Source organism: Hippopotamus amphibius, chromosome 16 (genome assembly GCF_030028045.1).
Source record: "Hippopotamus amphibius kiboko isolate mHipAmp2 chromosome 16, mHipAmp2.hap2, whole genome shotgun sequence".
NCBI lineage: Eukaryota > Metazoa > Chordata > Mammalia > Artiodactyla > Hippopotamidae > Hippopotamus > Hippopotamus amphibius.
Window position 1 is genome coordinate 46,779,999 of NC_080201.1, and position 18,546 is coordinate 46,798,544.

Genomic DNA, 18,546 nt, shown 5'->3' on the forward strand with positions numbered 1-18,546 from the left:
GGAGGGGTGGGTGAGGAAAGAAGAAAGTGTGAGGGGGTAAAATGTTTCAAATTCCCACCAACAACTGAGAAAAGAGTTTTGTCCTCAGAGGAGTTGTTGGCAGGTTCCCAATCAGGCAGCTGAGGCGGTTTGCTGGGTGGGTTGAGTCCTGCTGGATTCCATTCCCAGCTCTGTCATGTCCCAGCTGTGAGGGATGAGAGAGCCTCGGTTTCCCCAGGACCACAGGTGGTCACGAGAACGTGAGAGCCCGCATGGTGAACTGCACTCGCTGTCTTTCTTAAGGGGCGGATGGCCTCGCCTGGATTCTGCTTGTGGGATGTTCCTATACTTACCCAGTTCTCAGCTGGCAGGCAAATCGGAAAGCTATAAATAGTTTCTCATAAATGCATTAAATATGACTTGGCATCTTGCCCAGCCTCCCTGTCAGGGCAGCCGGTGGGCAAGGGCTGTTTTGCAGAGGTCTAACGGGTGTCAAAGTCATGGGTGCCAACCCCCAGCTGCCCCGTGACACCAGGTGTTGTCTCTCCCACCCCATGCCCGACTTGGCACCGGCTCACATGGCCTCTGTGGGCCACTGCCTGTTTGTCTGGACTCAGCTCTCCGGCCCAGCCTGCATTAGGTCAGTCTGTTCGCAAGTGGGTTCTGGGAAGGCTGTGCCAGGCGGCGGGTGGAGGGAAGAGGAGGGAGGGGCGGACACGGCTGGTGAGTACTGGGCTGTCCTGGAGCCTCCCTCCATCTCACTGTATCAAGTTCTCAGAGGCTGACCTCACCCCTGGCTCAGGAGTGGGACCCTAAAGGCAGCAGATGCAGATTCTGGCCCCCACTGTTTAGGTTCAAGTTTCAGGTGCCCCATACGTGACCTTAGGCTTATCTATCTTCTTAGTGCCTCAATTTCCCCATCTGTAAAATGGAGATAATAACAGTGCCTACCCCATGTGGTTGTTGGGAGGATTAAGTGGATGATATTATTGTTATTGTTATTGTTATTATTATATTCTGATGTTCCAGTGTCAGGCAGTGTCAGAGCATATGCTGTGAACAGGGTTCGCTGTTATCACTACTTTCCTACCAGATTGGTAAGTAGTTAAGAGCAAAAACTCTGGAGCCAACCTGTTTGGGTTCAACTCCCAGACCCACCACTTATTACCTATGTACCCTTAGACATGGATCTTAACCTCTCTGTGCCTCAGTTCCCTCATCCGTAAAAAGGGGGATGATGATTATGCCTCATAGGGGGTTGTGAGGAGTAAGTTAACACTTGCTAAGTGCTCAGAACAGCACCTGGTACACAGTGAGTGCTCCATTGTGGTTGCTATTGTTACAGGAGATCTGCTCTCTTTCCATCGAGGTTGCTAAGCTCCTGTGATGTGATCCTGGAGCAGCCCTCATCTCTTCTTGGGAAGCACTGCTTGAGGATTAAGGCAAGACAGAAATAGGTGGAGTAGAGAGATTAAGGAAGACAACATTGGAGTATGTCTTTTGAGCACCTGGATCTAACTGTGCCTGAAGCAGAACCCCCCCCCGGACTTCTTGATTCCAAGAACCAATAAATTCCTTCTTAGCTTAAACCACTTTACTTGGATTTCTGTTACTTGCAGCTAAATGTGTTCTGATACAGAAAGCTATTGAAGGGCTTGAATAACAGACAGGGAAGATATTAGAAGAGGTGGGGAAGCTAAGGAAAGGAAAGAAGTGATACACCTTGAGAAGAGAAGGCTGTGTGGAAGCAGTGTGCATCCTGGGTTAGAATCCTAGCTGTGTTACTTACTGCCTTTTGTAAAGTGATTACATAATGGTTGTAATACTTCACTCCTTTATTTATACATTCTTACAATATGACTTTGTCACTCTTCCCATCAAGAGATGCAGTCTATTCCCCCAACCCTTGAACCTGGGCTGAACTTGTAACTTGTTTTGGCCAATAGAACATGGTGAAAGTAATGCTGTGCTAGTTCTAAGCTTAGGCTTCAAGAAGTCTTCCAGCTTCCACTTTGCTCTCTTGGACTTTGTTATGACCTTGTGAACATGTCCGGGCTAACCTGCTGGAAGATAAGAGACTGAAGCCTCTCCAGCCAAATGCCATTTATCCCCCTGAAGCAGAGACATCTAGCCACCCAGAGCTGACCACAGATGCCAGCTAAGAGCTGAAGAACTACCCAGCTGAGCCCAGCCTATACTACCAACCTACACACTGGAGAGAGAAATAATTGTTGTGTTAAGCTACCGAGTTTTGGGTGGTTTCTTTCTTTCTTTTTTTCTTTCTTTCTTTCTTTTTTTTGGCTGCATTGGGTCTTTGTTGCTGTGCGTGGCCTTTCTCTAGTTGTGGCAAGTGGTGGCTACTCTTCGTTGTGGTGCACGGGCTTCTCATTGCGGTGGCTTCTCTTGTTGCAAAGCACGGGCTCCAGGTGTGTGGGCTTCAGTAGTTGCGGTGCATGGGCTCAGTAGTTGTGGCTCATGGGCTTAGTTGCTCCGAGGTACATGGGATCTTCCTGGCCCAGGGATCGAACCTGTGTCCCCTGCACTGGCAGGAGGATTCTTAACCACTGCACCACCAGGGAAGTCCTGGGTGGTTTCTTACATAGCAGTAGATAACTGATATCTTGCCCAGGGGCCTTCCCCAAACCTGACCTTCAGTTCACATGGCAAGCCAAGGCCACCCCGTCCCAGTCTCTGGACATGTGCTAGTTCTGAGCCTGGGCCTCAAGAGGCCCTGCAGCTTCTATTCACTTTCTTGGACCCCTGCCACCACCGTGTGGACAAGCCTGGGTTGGCCTGCTGGAGAATGAGAGACCATGTGGAGGAGAGCCCAGTTGCCCCAGCTGATGGCACCTGGTCCAGCCTGCAGATAGCCAACCCCCAAACACGTGAGAGGGCTCAGCCAAGGTCAGCAGAGCAAACCCTGCCCACTGCTGATCAGAGAATCACGAATGATCGATCCCACCTGAGACCAGAAGAACTACCCAATTGGTTTATAGACTTGTAAGCAATAATGAATGCTTACTATTTTAAATCTCTGATTTGGGGGATATTTTGTTCTGCAGCTGTAACTGATACATGAACTTTGTATCCAAGGGCAAGTGACTTCACCTCTCTGGCCCTCGATTTCCTCCTGTGAAAAATAGAGCTACCACTACATGCCTATCAAAATGGCCAAAATCCAGAACACTGAACCGTTATGTAAACTATGGACTTTGGGTGATTATGATGTGTCAGTGTAGGTTCCTCATTTGTAACAAATGGACCACTCTGGTGGGAGATGCTGAGGGAGCTGGGGAGGCCATGCATATGTAGGGCAGGTGTATATGGGATATCTCTGTACTTTCCCCTCACTTTTGCTGTGAACCTAAAACTGCTCTAAAAATTGTCTTTTAAAAATTACAATACGGAAAGGAAAAGGTAGAAGAGGATGGCTAAAAATGGAATATGGGGCATGTTGTGTCTCACACTGCACTGGGAGGTGTGGGGAAGAGGTGGCATTTCTCCTTCTTGGTGATGGAAGCTTCTCATTGTCCAGCTGGCTACATGGAAAGCGGCTGCTACTCCCTGCTCCAACCTATGGCTTGCCCCACCCCTACCTGTAAGGACCTCTACCTTGTCAGAATTACCTTTATCAGTGAACATAGGATCACGTCCCTCTACTGCTCAAAAGCTTCACATGGCTCCCATCTCACTTCAAATAAAGTCCAAAGTCCTAACCTTGGCCCACAGGGCTCTACATAATCTGGCCCCTGGCTACCTCCTTGGTGTCCTCCATCCACTGCAGACACCCACCCAGAGCCCTTATAAATGCTCCCTCTGCCTGGAACTGCTTATGGTAGGCTAAATAGTGCCCCCACCCCCACCCCACCCCCACCAAATAGGGTCGCTCCTAATCCCCCGAACCTGTGAATATGTTGCCCTACATGGTGGAAGGGACTTTGCAGGTGTGACTAAGGTAAGGATCTTGAGATGGGGAGATTATTTTGGATTATTGGGTGAGCCCAAGGTAATCACAAGGGTCCTTCTGAGAGGGAAGCAGGAGAGTCAGAGAGAGAGACATTCAAAAATACAATGTTCCTGGCTTCAAAGTTGGAGGCAGAGGCAAGAAGCTGGAGGAGGCAAGGAGACGGATTCTCCCCCTCAAGCCTCTGGAGGAATCCAGTTGCTGACAACCTTGATTTTAGCCAAACAAGACCCGTTTTGGACTTCTAACCTTCAGAACTATGGGATTATAAATGTGTGTTGTTTTAAGCCATTAAGTTTGTGGTAATTTGTTACAGCAGCTATAGGAAACTAACACACCCTTCCTCCAGATCCCTCCTCGCCCAGTTTTTTGTTATCTGGGCTCATCTGAAATGTCATCTCTTTGGAGACGTTGTCCCTGGCTACTCCAGCTCACAAATATTTGTTGAATGAATAATCAAAAATGGAAGTGTACACTTGACCCCAATCAAGGTTGAAGCAAGAGCTCATGAACTAACAGCCATGGGCTGAATTCAGCCTGCAGATGTGTCTTATTTGGCTGGCACTGTGTTTGAAAACTTTTTTGAGCCAACATTCATAAATTGGACAGTTTCACTCAAACATCTCAATTTCCAGAAACACATGGGAATTTCAGAAGACCCAGGCCCATCAACCTGGTGTAAGAACCCCTACATCGCAGCAGCCTCCCAAGGCCTTTCCCCTGACTTATGTTTTCTGCTTGGCTCATGGGGGCCACTGAGTTAGCAACGTTGCTGTCTCAGTTAAGGATTCCCTAAAAACAAATATGAAAATAGGACGTATCAATGAGGATGTAGAAAATACTATAAAGAACAACCAGACAGAAATGTTAGAACAACCAGATGGAAATATTACAATAACCAAAGTAAAAGGCTCACCGGATGGACTGAACAGCAGAATGGATATGACGGGGGAAAATGTCAGTGAACCTGAAGACAGATCAGTAAACATTCTCCAACCTGAACAGCAGAGAAGGCTGGAGGAAAATTAACCAAATCTCAGGGACCCGTGAGACAACAGCAGCTCTAAATTCATGTCTTTGGAGTCCCAGGAGAGCAGAGGAAATGTGGGGCTGAAAAAATATTGGAAGAATATTTTCTTGGGGAGCAGTGGTAAGAGACAGTGAGGTGGGGCAGGGGGTGAGCTGATAAAAGGTGTCCTAATGAACTGGTTGCAGTGTGCACACTGGGGTCACTGGGGACCCTCCTAGATAAGGTGTAGAATGTGCCTGTGAGTTGTACCATCCAGGGCTGGGGAAGCTGGATGTCTACCCTTCCGCTCCCATCCTTCATGAGTAAGGATTACTCCTGGGAGCACCAACTGCCTGGCTGCTAGCCTGCCCCACACCTGGCCCAGCAAGCTTCTGAGGGGAGTCAGGAAGCCACTGGTGACTTCAGGAGTCATCCGTGTGACAGCCAAAGCTTCAGAGGACTTCATGATGAGCTGGGGAATATGGCTGGGTATATCCGTTGTCTACTGCTGCATAAAAAACCTCCATACATTTAGTAGCTTAAAGAGCACACACTTATGATCCCCTAGTTTCTGTGGGTCAGGAGTCCAGACATGGCTTGGCTGAATCCCCTACCCAGGGTTTACAAGGCTGCAGTCAAAGTGTTGGTGTTGGAGGCTTGACTAGAGAAGAACCTGCTTCCAAGCTCTCTGCCAACAGCAGAATTCACTCCCTTGCAACTGTGTGATAGAGGCCCTGGCTTTTTGGTGGCTGTCACCCTCCAAGGGTGACTCTTGCAGCTCCCAGAGGCTGCCCACAGCTCCCTGCCAAGTGGGCTTCCTCGACACTGCTGCCTACTTCACCAAGCCAGCAAGCCTCTCCTGCCCTAGTTGGCTGAGTCAGAGTCTTAGGTAATGTAACTTAATCCAAGGAGCAACACCCAACACCTTCATAATGTTCCACTGGTTAGAAGCAAGTCACACATGAAGGGGTGGGTAGTCACACAAAGGCACGGACACCAGGAGTTGGGAATCACTGGGGCCACCTTAAGGTGTGCCCTCCACAGTAGGGCACTGACGGCCTTGGTGTGGGCTGTGTGACCTTCAGTGCTGTGCAGACAGGCCTGGGGATTGGACCCATGCTTGGCTCCGGCTGTCCCACTTCCAGCTGCTACACGACGGGCTGCTGTGGCTACAGGGCACTGGGGGTTTCCTGGGAGCAGGTCTGGCGGGGCGCCCAGAGGTCTTCTTTTGCTCCCCCATTGCTGGCCTGTGGGAAGACATTCGGGAACCTTTCTGAAACCTTGAAAATGTTGAAGTATGTGGGCCGAGCGATGGGATTCAGAATGTCCTGCTTGAGCAGTGGAGGAGCTGAGGGTGCGGGGCGTGGAGACTAATATCACCCTGTTTGGCCCTGAAGGATGGCTGGTTAGCCAAAGACGGGTAAGATTCCTCAGAGGAGGAACAACCTAAGACAGGCACAGCCGCAGAGGGGCCAACAGGGGTGGTGCATAGAGCCTTCCTTATATCACCCTGTTTGGCCCTAGAGGATGACTGGTTAGCCAGAGACGGGTAAGATTCCTCAAGGGAGGAACAACCTAAGACAGGCACAGTTGCAGAGGGGCCAACAGGGGTGGGGCACAGACCCCTAATATCCGAGAGAGGTCTCCTGCCCCCAGGGCTGTTTTGCTCTCCACCCCCAGCTCAAATCCACACATGCTCAACTCGGACCCAGGAAGTAAACAAAGATAATTGCCTCAGTCATGTGAGGCCTTTGACTGTTTATGAGTGTAACCTGAGAATGTTAGCCCACCAACTCAATAAAAGCAACCTGGGATGAGTCAGCAGGGCTCTTGATCCGAGAGGTCTTGAGCCCCCCGGTCCCACTTCTCTCTTCAGTCTGTGTCTGTGTCTTCTTCAAGCTTGCGGCACCCGTCACTCACCTCGAGTCGCCGAGCTGGTCTCGGCACTGGCCCCTTCCCAAGTTCACCGTGTGACCTCAGGCAGCTTGCTTGCGCCCTCTGTGCCTCGGCGTTCTCAGCTACAAAAAGGGGTTCACCGCCTCATGGGTGGCTGTGAGGACATAACATTTGCACAGGGTGTGAGCTCTGATCCCACCAGGAGATCCCCCAATGTCTGCTGTTACTGTCACTCTCTGCCTCTGCTTCCCAGTGGACGCCCTTGAATTCTCCACAAACATGCCCCCTTTCTGCAGGAACCTTTGCATCTCCGGGCACCGAGTGAAGCCTTAGGTGTTTTGGCAACGGTGTCTGGGATGTGAGGGGGGAGTGCTTCCCCCCACTTGGGGGCGGAAGTTCTGGAAGTTTCAGATCTGCCTTGTTGCTTCACAACGGAATAGCAGGGCCATGAATTTTACAAGGCATTAATATTTCATTTCTGACTCTTGCACACTGCTAAACAGTGTATAGCATTTCTGGGAACAGCTGGGCCAGACCTGGTGCCTTGTCCCAGTGGAGGGGCCTGTCTCCCCTTTCTGGGGTGTCTGAGGGAGCACTCTCTACGGCAAGAGCCAGGGAGGGTGACGTGTGTCCACTGCCCGGGTCACTACTCTGGTGACAGCTCTAACTTGGGGAGCTATGGCAAGGCCTGGAGGCCCTGGGTGCCACCAAGGCAGGGTGCGGCAAGGGATGGGCAAGGAAAGGCAGCAGCCCAGTGTAGAGCCAGGGGTCTGGGGGTGACCCACTCCCGTCCCCCATCCCTGCCCTGTCCGTGAGAGAGTGTGGTGGGTGAGGTGGCTACAGTTTACACATCCAGAGACTCGCCCACCGAATGGCCTCATTCCGCCCCTCCCTTCCTCCCTGTGAGGAGCACAAGGCTTGAGTCAGGCAACCTGGGTTTGAACTGGTGCCCCGCCCCCTGCCCAATGACTACACAGGTCGTCTAGCCTCAGTTTCCTCATCTGTGGCATGGGGATTGCGAGTGAGTTAACAGAGCGGGACCCGGACCAGGGAGAGGTCAGCCGCCCTTAGCTGTGGCCCCGGGTGTGTGTTGGTCCACACACGTTCAGAGTGAGGTGTGGGCGGGCCCAGGGCAGGGACTATGGGAGGACAGGTGAGGCGACGAAGGCACAGGAGGCCAGGTCTCCTGGGCCCTGAGGGCTCGCTTTATTTCACCATCAACACCTGGTCTCTCTTGCTGCCCCGGGAAGGGTGGAAGAGTTTGAGCAGCACCCCAAGCAGGCCCAGGCCCAGGCCCACTAGCAGCACCAGCTTCAGCCCCTTGAGGACAGAGTCAGCATTTCCTTCCTGGGCCTCCTCTGCCTCCAGCTGTTGTCTAAAGTCTTCTGTGCTCAGAGATGCCAGTGCATCCAGATCGGACTGGGGGTTGAATTGAGCCGAGAGCTCCTGCTGCACGAAGCACTTGTAAGTGGCCGCCTGGAAGACCTGCAGCCGACTGCCGCCGTTGGAGATGTCCAGGATGGTGCTGACGGCCTGGCCAGAGAGCTGGTCCTTCCAGGTCAGGGAGACGTTGTCGGCTTCCCAGATGATGGGCCTGCAGAGGAGGACAAGGTCAGCTGCGGTGCCCAAGAGAGGAAGGGGGACTGACGTCTGAAAGGAGGTGGAGACGGCAGCACCCTCCTCCCGGGGAACAGCAAACAGAGCACCCCCTCCAAGGCGAGCTGTGCAGCTGTGAGCAAGGGGAGGGTGGGGGCAGGATGGCTGGGAGCTCTCAGAGCCCCGCCCCTTACTGCCCGGGCCACCTGGCCAAATGCTTCTAGCTCTTTGAGCCTCCATTTCCTCCTCTGAAACCCGGGGTGGGGGCGGGGGTCATGACTGCACCAACCTCAGAGGGTTATCTGGAGGAATTAGCAAGGACCCTGCCTAATTGATGTGTGTCCCCCTTTACCTGCCTGGCCCCACTTCCTCCGCTCCCCCTCACTCACTCTGCCGCAGCCACACCTCCCAGAGGTTCCTTGACATGCTGGGCACAGTCCTGCCTCAGGGCCTATGCCCTGGCCGTTCCCTCACATGGAACACCCTCCCTCAGTGCACAGGGCTCTCCCACCTTCTCTCAGTCTTGGCTGAAGGGCACCTTTGCAGAGACACGTTCCCTGACCTCCTTATTTAAAACTTTCATCTCCCTCACTCCCATTTCCCCTCCTTTATCACCATCTAAAATACTATGTGTTTCCTTCCAACTTTATTCAGGCTGCTGGCAGAATTCAGTTCCTTGCGGTTGTAGGGTTGTAGGATGTAGGTCTCCGTTTCCTCGCTGGCTGTCAGTTGAAGATGCTGTCAATCCCTCCAGACCACCAGCGGTGTTCTTTTGAGTTGTATTTCATTTGCTAAATTTTATTGAGTTTTTCCAACAATATTCCTAAGTGAAATTGGTTTATAATTTTCTTGTGGCAATTATAAAGAAGTTTATACTTACATATTTTTAGTACAGATATTTATATGATGGTGATAAATAATTATTACAATAAATTTTTTTTCTACCAAAAATAAAATAAAATAAAATAAAATAAAATACTGTGTGTTTCATTCATGCAATTGGTTTATCACTCCATGAGGGCAGGTATCTTTTTCAGTTTTGTTCTTCATTGCATCTCCGGTACGTAGAACAGTGCTTGGCTTACAAATACTCAGTGAAAAACGCGATAAGTGAATACATGAATCAGGCATATAACACACCCATCGTGGCTGGGAAACAGAGCAGACTGTCAACAGACAATACTGACAACGCTGGTGATCATAAAAGCAATAGTAACACCTAGGACTTTCCAGGTGGTGCAGTGGTTAAGAATCCACCTGCCAATGTAGGGGACATGGGTTCAATCCCTGGTCCAGGAAGATTCCACATGCCATGGAGCAACTAAGCCCGTGAGCCACAACTACTGAAGCCTGCGTGCCTACAGCCGTGCTCCGCTACAAGAGAAGCCACCACACTGAGAAGCCCATGCACTGCAACGAAGAGTAGCCCACTCTCCGCAACTAGAGAAAGCCCGCATGCAGCAATGAAAACCTAATGCAGCCAAAAATAAAAATAAATAAATAAACTTATAAAGCAAAAAACAGTACCACCTATTAGAGTGTGGAACCCTGTGTCAGACACTGTCACAAGTGCCTTATAGGCATTTGCCCCCTTAGAGTTCACAATGACCCCATGAGACTGGGGCCAGCAAGACCTCTATACTCCCCAAATTCATGTCCTAACCAGAAACTCAGAATGTGACCTTATTTGGAAACGGGGTTGTTGCAGATGTAATTAGTTCAGATGAGGTCAGATTGGAGCCAGATGGGCCTTGAATCCAATATGACCTGTATCCGTATAAGAAAAGCAGAAGAGGAGTGATAGGATCAAGATGGCAGAGAAGGAGGATGTGCGCTCACTCCCTCTTGCAAGAGCACCGGAATTACAACTAATTGCTGAACAATCATCGACAGAAAGACACTGGAACTCACCAAAAAAAAAACCACCCCACATCCAGAGACAAAGAAGAAGCCGCAATGAGACGGTAGGAGGGGCACAATCACGTTAAAATCAAATCCCATAAATGCTGGGTGGGTGACTCACAAGCTGGAGAACAGTTATACTGCAGAAGCCCACCCACTAAAGTGAGGGTTCTGAGCCCCACGTCAGGCTTCCTAACCTGGGGGTCCAGCAACAGGAGGAGGAATCCCCAGAGAATCAGACTTTGAAAGCCAGCGGGATTTGACTGCAGGACCTCCACAGGACTGGGGGAACGAGAGACTCCACTCTTGGAGGGCACACAAAAAAGTGTGCTCACCAGGACCCAGGGTGAAGGAGGAGTGACCCCATAGGAGACTGAACCAGACCTGTCTGCTGGTGTTGGAGGGTTGCCTGCAGAGGTGGGGGGCAGCTGTGGCTCACCCAGGAGACAGGGGCACTGGCGGCAGGGGTTCTGGGAAGTGCTCATTGGCGCGAGCCCTCCCAGAGTCTGCCATTAGCCCCACCAAAGAGCCTGCAGGCTCCAGTGCTGGGTCGCCTCAGGCCAAACAACCAACAGGGTGGGAACACAGCCCCACCCATTGGCAGATAAGCAGATTAAAGTTTTATTGAGCTCCGACCACCAAATCAGATTAAAGTCTTACTGAGCTCCACCCACCCAGCCCTACCCACCATCCGTCCCTCCCATCAGGAAGCACCCACGAGCCTCCTAGACAGCTTCCTCCACAAGAGGGCAGACAGCAGTATCAGCAGTATTTCATTTTGTGGAACTGAAAACCACAGCCACAGAAAGATACAGAAAATGAAAAAGCAGAGGACTTTGTACCAGATGAAGGGACAGGATAAAAACCCAGAAAAACAACTAAATGAAGAGGAGATAGCCACTCTTCCAGAAAAAGAATTCAGAATAATGATGGTGAAGATGATCCAGGACTTTGAAAAAAGACTGGATGCAAAGATCAAAAAGTTTACCAAAGACCTAGAAGAATTAAAGAGCAAACAAACAGAGATATGCAACACAATAACTGAAATGAAAAATACACTAGAAGGAACCAATAGCAGATTAACTGAGGCAGAAGGGCGAATAAGTGACCTGGAAGACAGAATGACGATAATCACTGATGCAGAAAATAAAGAAACAAGAATGAAAAGAACTGAAAACAGCCTAAGATACCTCTGGGACAACGTTAAATGCACCAACATTTGCATTATAGGGGTCCCAGAAGGAGAAGAGAGAGAGAAGGACCCAAGAAAAGATTGGAAGAGGTTATAGTTGAAAACTTCCCTAACATGGGAAAGGAAATAGCTACCCAAGTCCAGGAAATGCAGAGAGTCCCAGGCAGGATAAACCCAAGGAGAAACACGCCAAGACATATAGTAGTCAAATTGACAAAAATGAAAGACAGAGAGAAGTTATTAAAAGCAACAAGGGAAAAATGACAACATACAAGGGAACTCCCATAAGGGTAATAGCTGATTTCTCAGCAGAAACTCTGCAAGCCAGAAGGGATTGGCACGATATATTTCAAGTAATGAAAGGGAAGAACCTACAACCAAGAATACTCTACCCAGCAAGGATCTCATTCAGATTCGACGGAGAAATCAAAACCTTTACAGACAAGCAACAGCTAAGAGAATTCAGCACCACCAAACCAGCCCTATAACAAATGCTAAAGGAACTTCTCTAAGCGGGAAACATAAGAGAAGAAAAGGACCTACAGAAACAAAAACAAAACAATTAAGAAAATGGTACTAGGAACATACATATCGATAATTACCTTGAATGTAAATGAACTAAATGCACCAACCAAAAGACACAGACTGGCTGAATGGAAACAAAAACAAGACCCATATATATGCTGTCTACAAGAGACCCACTTCAGACCTAGGGACACATACAGACTGAAAGTGAGGGGATGGAAGAAGATATTCCATGCAAATGGAAATCAAAAGAAAGCTGGAGTAGCAATACTCATATCAGATAAAATAGACTTTAAAATAAAAAATGTTACAAGAGACAAGAAAGGACACCACATAAAGATCAAGGGATCCATCCAAAAAGAGGAGATAACAATTATAAATATATATGCACCCAATACAGGAGCACCTCAATACATAAGGCAAATGCTAACAACTATGAAAGAGGAAATGCAAGGCAGAAATAGAGACACAGGTGTAGAGAACAAACACATGGACACCAGGTGGAGAAAGCGGGGAGGGTTGTGGGGGAATGAATTGGGAGATTGGGATACCAAATTGTACACTCTAAAGATATGCTGTTTATTGTCTGTTAACTGTATCTCAAAAGTTCTTAAAAAAAAAAAGAAAAGCAGAAGAGACACAGAGACAGACACATGGGGAGAACGCCAGGTGGTGACAGAGGCAGAGGCCGAGGCTGGAGTGATGCAGTTACAAGTCAAGACAGCCCAAGAATTGCTGGCCACCAGAAGCTAGGAAGAGGCAAGGAAGGATGCTACCCAGCATTTCAGAGGGTACATGGCCCTGCTGACACCTAGATCAGACTTCTAGGCTGCAGAACTGTAAGAGAAGAAATTTCTGTTGGTTTAAGCCACCTGGTTTATGGTACTCTGTTACGGCGTAGGAAACTAATACAACCCTTATTCTACAGATGGGGAAGCGGAAGCCCAGGGAGAAGCCAGAGGCTCAAAGTCACACAGCAGGAAAGTGGCAGAGCTAGGACGGGAACGCAGGCCTGGCTGAATCCAGAGCCCGAGACAAAACCCTCGCGTGAAATTCTACTCCCCTCAGCTCCCTAGAGACCAGGCAATTCTTGAAGCCTCAGTGACCTCTCTTTTTAGCTCAAGTTCCCTGTGATGGGCACTCGGGAGCTCCTTATCTGCCAAAGACACAGAGTAGGTGTCCCCGTCTAGATGGGAGGAGGGGTCACGTGCACATTCCTGAATTTCTGAATTGTGGGCTTTTTTAAGGAAGCGGATGTTACTTTTACACTTCAAGGAGGAGGAAGAAAGGAGAAAGGGAGACAAAAAGATGTAAGAGAGAGAAAAAGAGAAGAATAGAAGTCACAGCTGGGATGAACAAGGGAGAGAAAACCAGATGGAGGCTGTGAGGCCAGATTCCACAGAGCCTGTGGCTGCAGAGGCCCCAAGACGTCGCCCAGGCTCCCAGCTTGCAAGGAAGGGGTTGCCACTGGCAAGTGGCGAAGGAGGGCAAGGGGGTCCCCATGGCCAAGTATGAGAGTTGCAGGGTCTGTGCTGACACCTCCTACCACGGATTCCCCCAGGCAAGGACTGCACCCTTCTGAGCTGCAGCTCCCCCATCTATAAATGGGCCTCCTTGGAGTTTCTTAAGAGAGTTTGCCCAGGGACCAGCCCATGGGGAAAGCACAGCACTGTGAGTTGTTGTAGTTCTTACTACTGGGGTAGGGGCATGTGGTGTGGGGAAAACAAGAGGAAGGGGAGATCTCCCAGGTGCTCCAGGCAGGAAGACAAGAACATGGATGGGAGCTCCGGGGCACAGGTCTTGATGGGCATCCCTGGGGCACCATCCTCTCCTCCCGGACTTGCTGACCTTCCCAGATGAGTCTGAGGCCTCAGAGTCTCATAGCTTCCTGGGCTACCTCCAGCACAGCTCCATCATTTGCCTGGGCTTCTCCCATCCCAGCCCTGACCACCCTGGACTGTCTCCCCCCTGGGCTGAGGGCTTCCTAAGGGCCAGGCCGGCAGCTGTCTGACGACCACCATGTCCACAGCACCACCCAGTGCAGGGCTAGAAACAGAGTCAGACAAGCGCTTCCTGAGTGTCAGCTGTCCTCATTCTACCTGTGTGTGAGTGGCAAGAATCTCCTGACTCAGCAAGTCAGGAGATTCTTGCCAAAAGAATATCCAAAGAAGCCAGTGGAGAGAGCCTGAGGGGCCGACCCACGAAGAACCCCTCCCTCTCTGCACAGATTAACCATAAACATTCCCAGATGGGGAAAGCCTGGCAAGGAGCCAAGGGCAGGGCTGGTACCCACTTCCATCACCTGTAGATGGATCCTAAGGGGCAGGTGAGCCATGTAGATCCCAACTTCTCACTGAGCTTGAAGTTGTCAAAAGTGACGTATTCCGCCTTTGATGACGTGCACTGGACGTGGCAGGCTTCCACCTGCATCTCAGGTCGCATGCGGCTGGACCACAGCTTCACATCTCCCAGAAAGAGCCAGCAGGGCATGGGCATTTCCTGGGGCTCCTCGATGTAGCAGTACCCCAGGCGTTTGCGCTCACCTGGCTCCCCACAGCGGTTACAGTCCTGCCAGGGCTCCCAGTGGGTGAAGATGAGTTCCTTGCCACCCAGACTCAGAGTCTCATTCAGCAGGGGCTTTTGGCCCAGGTCTTTGTGTGTGATATGCATGGTTTCAATATCCTGGAAGTCAATTTCGTACTGCACCACTTTTTTGCCGTTCCTGTCCAGGCAGTTGTAGAGGCCTGTCTGGAAGGGCAATGGATTTTTAATGAGAAGGCTGCCATCGGGCATTGTTTCCATGTTGGGATTAGTGGAGGGGTTGTTGGTCCAGGTGGTCTTGATTGGCAGGAAGAAGAAGTGCCACTCTGCCCCAGGGGCATTGCAGTGCAGGGAGATATCATTGTTTGAGAGTAGGGCCAGTTGGCAATCCTGATTAGGACAGCTGATGGCAAAGTGGGACCTCAGCACTGGGACAGCAAAGCTGAGCAGCAGCCAGAGGCTGGTCAGCATGGTGGACTGGGACTGTGGCAGTGGGCCGGGCACCACCTTGGACTTTGTGAGGTCATCCATGAAACTCAGGCCTCAGCCCTGGGCAGGAGGATGAACTATAGTCCACCTGCATGGGATGTGATGTCACAATTCCCACATTTATACTGTGACAAGTTAACAATCCTACTTCATTTTTATGCTAAGCCTTCCGCTCTGCTTGGGCAGAAGGACACTTAATTTGTCAGTTCAGGGTTTTCTCTACCGTCCCCCTACAATGGTGTTAAAATGTCACATGTGAACGTTCAACACATTTTTTTCCGAACACCTACTATGTTCTGAGCATGTTTCTTAGTGCTGGGGATGGAGAGGTGAATAAATCCTCTCTGGTTCCCTTCTGATCTCCTATCCCTCCCCACCCAACTGCTCCAGCCATGCTGGCCTCCCTACTAATCCCTGAACATACCAGGCAAGCAAAGAGCTCCTGCCTTAGGACCTTTGCACATGCTGGTCCTCCCCCAGATATCTGCATGACTCAACTCATTTTAAACAAATATTTTTCTCAGTCGTACCCTTCCCAAACCCTTTCCTAAACTCATTCTCAGTTCTCAAATTAAAAATAATTATTGTGCAGGCTTGACCTGCCATTGTTCACTCATTTCACAAATGTTTACTGAATGTCTACCATTTGCTGGCCATGATTCTAATTAAAGCAGTGAACAGGTTAGACAAAGCCTCCGTTCTCCTTGAGCTTATCTGCTAGTGGAAGAGAGAGATGATAAACAAATATACAATACATAATGTCAGATACAGTAGATTCTCATTATAAATGGCAGTATGTTCTATAAAGTCTATAAAAAATAATGAAATAGTGGTCCTAGAAGGAATACAAGGTTAGGGTCCTACAAGCCTTTGGTCATGATATTTTTGTCAGCTGATCAACACATCACCTTGTTTTATGTATGTTTTTGTTTAAAGACACTTAATATATTTGTTGATTCATTAACATTGAAGTTGTAGCCAACAGCCCTGTAACTCATGCCTGAACAAAGGTAATCTAACACATGTATTTTCTTTATAAGGCACTTAGGAACACTTCAGCACCACACTCAAGAGCCATTTTAAACAGCAAAATCACCAATAGAAAGCACAAAAATGCAAAAAACGTGGCACTAAATAGACCATGAAAAGGATACTTGCTAAAACAGTGTGAGAGCTGAAAGAAGAAGGCAGAGGGTCACCTTGTTTGGCCTCAGCTGGGAATATGCATGGTTAGGTGACTCAGTTTTCTCACCACTCTGGTGCATGTCTGCAAATGACTGAGAGCACTCTGGGTATCGACTTGGGGGTTACAAATAAATTTTAGTGAGTAGATGAATTCACAAGTGTGGAATCCTTGAATAATGAGAATCAACCATAATAGTTGCTAAAGAGAAAAACAGGGCAGGGAAATGGGGATGGAGAGTAAAATACTGGTGTGTGGGGATGTGCTATTTTAGAGGGGATGAGCAAGCTTGTCTGAGCACTCTCTGAGGAGGGGAAGTTTCACAAACACCTAAATGAGGTGAGATAAAGAGCCAGACGGATATTTGAAGGAAGGATATTTCCAGGAGACCACTGGACCTTGACATGGCTGCCTGATTAGTATATGTAAAGAGCGTGGAGGCCAGAGTGACTAAGGAGGAGAGGACAAGGGGGAGAGTGCTAAGTGGGTGAGGTTGGAGTTTCATCTAGGTCTTTGCTGAGACATATTGTCTTCCTCTACTTGGCTCCTAATGGCTGGGGGCTCTCTTGGTCACGCCCCTACCCCATAAGTGAATTTTATAGGCTATATCTGCCATAAGTTGTATGCTTAGACTCTGAAACTGGTTCCTCTGTGGTATCTTGCTGCCACCCCCACCTCAAGAGTGGTTCACACATCCCTTCTGCTCTCAGGTCTACAAAACCATCTAGAGATTCTGTCTGCTTCCCAGAACTTTATAAAGACCCTCTATCTGAGACACATTAACATCTATACCCCTATTGCTTCCCCCCATTTCTCTCCCTCTCTCTCTGTCTCTCTCCTCAGCCCAGGGAATTTTTTCTAAACAAGTAAACAGGGCTATGGGGACACTGTGAGAAAGCTCACTTCCAACTTTCACTTTATCTAGGTGAAAAGTCACACTGGCTGGATCCAGCCTGAAGATGTTTTAATTGGTCTCCCTAAGGTGTTTTTAGACTATTTAAATCTGTGACCAATATGTAAAATCCAAGAGGTTTCATATAAGACTCCAAATTCCCTGCTGTTCTTTAAATAAAATGTGTGAGATTTCTGCTCACTGCTACAATTGAGTAGCTTATATCAGAATGCCCTCTTGCTAATAACAAGTGTAGACTTTAAGATAACTATGATTAGTACGTCTAAGAGATGACAAGATGAGGATCTGAATATATATAGAAGAATCAAACAGAAACACTAGAATTAAAAAACAAAATTTGTGAAATTAAGAATTCACTAGGTGGGATAACAATCTTTTAGACACAATAGAAGAGAGGATTAGGGAAATGAAATATGGGTTCATAGAGAATATCTCTACTGAAGCATGTAAAGGAAAATGATAGGAAAATACACAAAAAAGTGTAAGAGACATGGGACATGGTGAAAAAGTCTAATATTTATGTAAACAGAAACTCAGAAGAAAAGGAAAGACAGGAACATAAGTAATATTTGAAGAGATACTGAGTGAAAATATTCCAAAACTGATGAAAGACATCAAGCCACGAATTCAAGAAGGTCTTCAAACTACACATGTGATTTTATATTTATTTATATATGTTATACCAAAACCAAAAACAAGACAAAAATTATACCACACCTAGGCAATTTACAGGAAAACACTACTGAAAACCAAAGAGGAAATTTAAAAAATGGCCAGAAGAGAAAAAGATACACTATTTTCAAAGCAACAATAGTGTATAACATTGTTATACACTCTACATTGACTTTTAAAAAGAAATAATGAAAGTTAGAAGACATCTTCAAAACACTAAAAGAAAATGACTGCCATCTAGAATTCTACATACAGAATTGTATATGCTAAACTGAAAATATTCTTCACAGATAGAGGTAAAAAATAAAGATACTTTCAGATGAAAACTGAGAGAATTCACCACAGCAGAGCACATTAAAAGTAGTAATAGAGAGAATTCTCCAGGCAGCAGGAAAATGATCCCAAATGGAAGCAAGGTAATACAGGAACAAAAAGCAACAGAAGAATACATGGTTAAAACTAAATTAATATTCAGAGTGTTTTAAAGTGATGTCTTGTGGGGTTTAAAAGATATATAAAATAAAAATACCTGATAACAAGAGTACAGCAGATGGAAGAGGAGTAAATGGAACTAAAAGGTTGTAAGGTCTCTGCACTGTCTAGGAAATGGTAAAAGTACAAATTTATATTAGATTCTATTAAGTGAGAATTAATGTAATCTCCAGAGCAAATAATAAAAGAATAA

General features: G+C 48.1%; 1 protein-coding gene across 1 annotated transcript; it reads right to left on the bottom strand.

Annotated features, from left to right (window-relative positions):
* Nucleotides 1-8,054: 8,054 nt before the first annotated feature.
* On the bottom strand, nucleotides 8,055-15,075 carry LOC130838834 (protein FAM187B-like). The gene is made up of 2 exons (XM_057712530.1): nucleotides 14,366-15,075; nucleotides 8,055-8,442 (listed from the first exon to the last, which is right to left on the bottom strand). Exons 1-2 carry the CDS (start codon nucleotides 15,073-15,075, stop codon nucleotides 8,055-8,057), a joined length of 1,098 nt encoding a protein of 365 aa, XP_057568513.1.
* Between the last annotated feature and the right edge of the window lie 3,471 nt (nucleotides 15,076-18,546).

Excerpts from the sequence above, each read along its gene's own strand:
- LOC130838834 (XM_057712530.1), bottom strand. The coding sequence starts at position 15,075 with ATGCTGACCAGCCTCTGGCTGCTGCTCAGCTTTGCTGTCCCAGTGCTG. Across the intron at positions 8,443-14,365 it reads CCCTTAGGATCCATCTACAG|GCCCATCATCTGGGAAGCCG; the intron begins GTGATGGAAGTG and ends CCTCCTCTGCAG.